The sequence below is a fragment of the Chlorella variabilis genome (assembly GCF_000147415.1).
Source record: "Chlorella variabilis unplaced genomic scaffold CHLNCscaffold_7, whole genome shotgun sequence".
In the NCBI taxonomy this organism is placed as follows: Eukaryota; Viridiplantae; Chlorophyta; class Trebouxiophyceae; order Chlorellales; family Chlorellaceae; genus Chlorella; species Chlorella variabilis.
In genome coordinates, this window is record NW_005435081.1 from 1,447,058 (window position 1) to 1,452,011 (window position 4,954).

At 68.6% G+C, this 4,954-nt stretch overlaps 1 protein-coding gene across 1 annotated transcript in view; it reads right to left on the minus strand.

Moving 5' to 3' along the window:
• Positions 1-4,954, minus strand: part of CHLNCDRAFT_144489 (hypothetical protein) — a gene marked incomplete at both ends in the record, with an annotated part of 11,476 nt that overhangs the window by 3,574 nt on the left and 2,948 nt on the right. The window contains 10 exons of the mRNA XM_005848904.1: positions 147-248; positions 381-439; positions 630-691; positions 918-1,001; positions 1,206-1,386; positions 1,678-1,760; positions 1,926-2,093; positions 2,383-2,562; positions 2,824-3,001; positions 3,205-3,763. Coding sequence (XP_005848966.1) covers positions 147-248; positions 381-439; positions 630-691; positions 918-1,001; positions 1,206-1,386; positions 1,678-1,760; positions 1,926-2,093; positions 2,383-2,562; positions 2,824-3,001; positions 3,205-3,763 — 1,656 coding nt within the window. The remainder of the gene's footprint in view (positions 1-146; positions 249-380; positions 440-629; positions 692-917; positions 1,002-1,205; positions 1,387-1,677; positions 1,761-1,925; positions 2,094-2,382; positions 2,563-2,823; positions 3,002-3,204; positions 3,764-4,954) is intronic.

Genomic DNA, 4,954 nt, shown 5'->3' on the forward strand with positions numbered 1-4,954 from the left:
CCCCCTTTTTTAAGGGCCGCCCTTTCCCCCCCCCCATAAAAGGCCCCCCCCCCCCCCCCCCGAGGATGCTAGGCTTCGGTGCAGGGAGCGTGCACGCCCCTCCCTGCCACCACCAACATACCAACACACCCACCACCGCCACCCACCCGTGACGCTCATCAGCGTGGCCAGCTCATTATAGGAGCGGGGCACGGTGATGTTGCCGCTGATGCCGCCAGCCCCGTCGGGGTCCCACTCGGGCGGGATCTCTGCAGCCACGGGACAGGCCAGGCAGGCCAGGCGGGCTCGGCATAGTCCTGCATGGCTCACAGCAACCACGGGCCCATCAGCCAAAGGTGCAGGCTACAGGCTGCTGACAAGGGGCATGGCGCCACACGCACCCGAGTCCCTCGCCGTTCTGCTGCATGTGTAGAGCTCTGTGCTCTCCTCCACTATCCGCCTGCAGCGTGGGGAGGCGCGCGAGAAGGCAGCAAGCAGGGTCAGCAGCAGGTGCCGAAGTGGAGCCGTGGGCAGGCTGGCGGCAGGCGGCTGCAGGCGGCTCAGCCAGCGAAGCAGCAGGCAGCGGCGGCAGGTGCATGAAGAGGCCACCCCAGCCAGCCAGACACCTCCAGCAGCGCCCCTCCCCTCACTTTATCCGCTCCGATGTGCCGTCAGGGCAGAGCGGCTTGGTCTCTCCCTGGATGATCACACACTGCAAACCAGCAGGCACACACATGGTGACCAGTCAGCACGCTGCCGGCCGGCGCCACACGGCCACCCTCCCAGCCCGGTCCTGCCGCCCCAGCGTGCAGGCACAGAGGGCAGCACGCCGGCGGCGGCAGTGAATGCGGCCTGCGGCGCGGGGTGCGTCCCCGGCGGCAGCGCGCCTGGGTGGGCGTGCAGGGGAAGAAGAGGGGCAGGATCATGCCCAGGGTGACAAAGATGATGATAAGCAGGCAAGGCTCGGCCATGCGCCACTTGGCGGGCTTGCCCTTGAAGAACTCGTTGCGGGCCCGTACCACCTGCGGTACAGGATGCAGTGCAGGCGGTACAGTACGATGATATGGCACGGGTGGTACATGGCGAGACAGGGCGGGGACTTTGGCGCGTGCCGGCACCAGGGCACAGTGCAGCACCGGGCGGGACGTGGCTGGCAGGCGCCACAGGGGGCGCATGCATCATGTGTGTGCGTCGGCGGTCGCTCGCTGGCAGGGACAGCGCAGCACAGCGCGGCAGCAGCAGCAGCTCGCCTTGAGGTTGAGGATGGTGAACAGGATGGCGCACAGCCCTGCGATAATGCCGATGGCGGCGGCGGGCAGCACCATGAGCACGTGGTTGGTCAGCTGGGTCTGCACCTCGAAAAACACGGTGGACGACTCCTTGTCAAACAGCCCAAACTGGCCCTCGCTGCAGGGTGAGGAAGCAGAAGCGGCAGGGTGAGGAAACACGGGAGCGGCAGGCCAGCCTGGACGGAGAGCAGTGGCGGGCAGGCGCAGCCCAGGCTGGCCGCTGCCGCCGCGCGCAGGCGCCGGACAGCCACCAGGGTGGGCAGGCGGGCAGCAGCCATGTGTGGCCACGGCGGCATGGAAGTTGGCACGGGAGAGAGGCGGGGTGCAGGCAGGCCGTCGCCAGCGACGCCGCCACGCCCGCGCCTGCCCAGGCCGTGTGCACAGGAGAGGGCAAATCATCTATGCTCACCCCCAGGCCGCCTGCGCCGAGCGCATCGTGTCGCTGGTCAGCACCGCCATCATGCAGGCGAAGAAGATCTGCCAGCCCAGGGACTGCAGGGGCAGGGGCAGGGGCATATGTGTGTGTGCGGGTTTGTGTGGAGGGGACTGGGGGCGGAAGGGACCGAGGGGTAGGTAGGGCAGCAGACATGGGGCAAACACGGCGGCTCGCGGAGGAGCAGCAGCAGTCGGGCAAGGCGCCCGCTGGCCTCCCCCCACAGGCATGCGCGCCCGCCGCGCGCCAGCGCCGGCTGGGTGGCTTGCCTGTTGCCAGAACGAGGCGATCTCCTCCAGCACAAACAGCAGGCCGCCGATGGGGGCAGAGAAGGCAACTGCCACGCCCATGGCGGCGCCAGCTGTCGCAAAGTCGCGCTTGTCCTTTGGGTTCTGCGGCGGTACAGCAGCGGTACAGGGCAGCAGGCGACACAGGGGAAATTGCAGCGCAATCGAGAGGGCATGGGCATGGTACCATGGAGGCAGCGCAGGCGGCCGCCGGCTGCCAGCCAGCCGCGCACCAGACAGCGGCCTTCTCGCAAGGCCAAACCCCGTCGCCCTGCCCTACCGCCTGCCCCATCCCCTGCCCCAGCCGGCCCAGCTGCTTGCGCCTGTCCCGGACCCTGCCCCAGCCGGCCCCGGCGCTTGCGCCCGCCCCGGCCCCAGCCAGCCCCGGGGGCACCTGGAAGTGTCGGAAGAGGCCGGTGTCGATGCCCAGCGTGGTGCTGTGGCCCTGGCTGATGCCCGCGCCCACGGCGGCGCCCATGTGGATCATGGGGCCCTCGGGGCCCACGGGCAGGCCCGAGCCCACGGCGGTGGCCGCAGACAAGAACTTGACGGCAAAGGTCTTGATGTTCAGGATCTGCGGGCGGGGCGGGCGGCGGAGTGTGGAGAGAGTGTGTGAGAGACAGAGGAAGAGAGAGGGAGCAACAGAGAATGTGTGTGTGAGAGAGTGGGAAGGGAGGGAGGATGGAAGGATGGTGGTGGTTGTGGTGTGTGTTGGGGGGTGGCAAGGGGAATCCACATGGCTGCCACACGGCCGCCGCCAGCGGCTCTGCTGGCTACCAGCAGCCAGCGGGGCACGGCAGCAGGGGTGCAGCCACGATCGCCCAGTGTCCCGCACGGTACGCGCCTTGGGCATGAAGCAGCCGTTTAGGTACGCGGTGATTTCGGCCACGCCTGCCCCCGCTGCCTCGGGCGCCACGTTGATGACCAGCCAGGTGGAGGCGTACACCAGGCCCAGGGAAAAGGTGATGTTGAACATCCAGCCCACCACCACGTGCGTGTGCGCCAGCAGCCAGCTGCGGCGGAAGGAGCGCGTTCAGGCTGTTTCAGCGGTTATTGTTTTTGAGGGCGGAGCACGTCGGGGCGGGGAGCCGCGCAGCAGCCGCCTCGGCAGCGCCGGGCGTGGCACCGCGCGCGCCAGCCGAGGCCCGCCTGTGGCGGGCAGCGGCCCGTGGGCGGCCCGCCGGCGGCCGCGCGGCAGCCGAGGCGCGCCACCCACCGCGTGCCGTGGTATTTGGTGGCCGACAGGACGTGGATGAAGAAGTGGAGGAAGAAGCCGACAAGGCCCACCGCCATGCCCGACAGCGCCATCATGAGCCATCGGTCCCAGTAGCGGCCCCAGGGCTGCGCGGCGAGCCACTGGCGGTACACCCGGCTGGACGGCGCCAGGTAGTCGATGCTCTGGAACTGCTTCAGCCGCGCCTTCTCCTCCCCCGTGTACGTGTGGTTCACGCCCGCAGACTCCATGTCGTGGCCGCGCGAGAAGAGCTTGCGCGCGGCGGAGCGCCAGCCGCCGCCGCCGCCGCCGCCGCGGGAGAAGTTGCCGCTCAGGCTGGTCCACAGGTCGGAGCCGGAGGCGGCGCCTCCCGCGGGGCCGCCCACGCCCTCGCCTGCGTCCGAGTCGCCCAGGTGGCTGCTGTTGGTGGCCGGCGGCACGTAGGCGTGGGCGCCGTTGGCGCCGCCGTGCGGCACCGCTACGGTGATGTCTGGCGGCGCCTGCCCCGGCGGCTGCAGCAGGCGGCCGCTGCCGCGCGGCGAGCCGGACAGGCCATCATCGACTGCAGGGGCAGAGGGGGTGGGGGGGTGCCTGGGTGCAAGGCACGGGCCCGGAAGCAGCGGCGGTGGTGGCGGCAGGCGGGCTGGGAAGGGTGCGGGGCTGCAGGGTTCTCGCTGCACCCCTGTGGCAAGTCTGCCCCAACCCACCATCTTCTTCAGAGCTGATTAGACGGAAAATAGGAGGCCCAGCGCCTTCAGACATCGGGCCTGCCTCCGCGTGTGCGGCGCCACCCGCCGGCGGCTGCTCGGTGAGTGGAGGAGAGATCCAGCAGGAGCAGGAGCAGGGTGAAGGCGACCAGGAGCTGTCAGGCCGGCACCAAGGGCGGTCGGTGGAACCCCTCTCCCAGCTGGTGGGGCTGGTCTGTGCACAACACGCCAAGCGATCTGTGAGGACGCAGCGAACTAGCGCTAGACTGTCGATGTGGGAGCGCCCTGCCACGGCGCGCACCACGGCCCCTTCCACCCTGGCCTCAGTAAGGCCCAGGTGGCCAGATGCATGCATGCCCGCTTGCGGCTCTCATACCCCACCCCCCAGCACTCACAATGGGTTCATTCGACGCTCTGTGGGGCGCCCAAGGGGCTCACACAAGCAATTGGCAATTGCGGAGCCCTGTGCTCGCCTCTTCCACATCCCTCCCGCCCTCTCCCGTGGCCTACATACATTTCCTCGTGCCTTTATGGTGCCACCAGCGCCAATGGCGCGCACCTGAGCGTCCCAGCAAGGGGTGATGGTTGGCCCAGCCTCTTTCACCCTCTCTCCTTGCGTGCACGCTTCCCAAAATGTTACCAGGTGCGTACTGGGTGATGTGAAGTGAGCAGGCGCCCTGACAACGCCACATACTTGAAGCCTGGAATGCTTGCTGAGCCGCCAGCTCTGCAGGAGCCTCCCTAGCAGGTGTCTGCGCTTCAGCGAACGCTGAATTGTTGCCTCCGATGCGCAGGAGTGGCCGCCGCTACACCGCCGCCCCCACTGCCGCCTCTGTGCGGCGCTTCTTCTGCACCCGATGATGCGAGCCGTTGTTGCGGAGTGTGGTACCATTTCGATTACCAGGCACCGTGGGACCACGCATCTGCACGGACAGGCAAGTATGCAGCATGTTTGCACAAGGGCGGGACCTCCGCCACAGCCACGATGTTGCCGCCATTCGACTTCCCAGCCCCTCACCTTCATTGCCGACTTGTCCTTGGCGAAG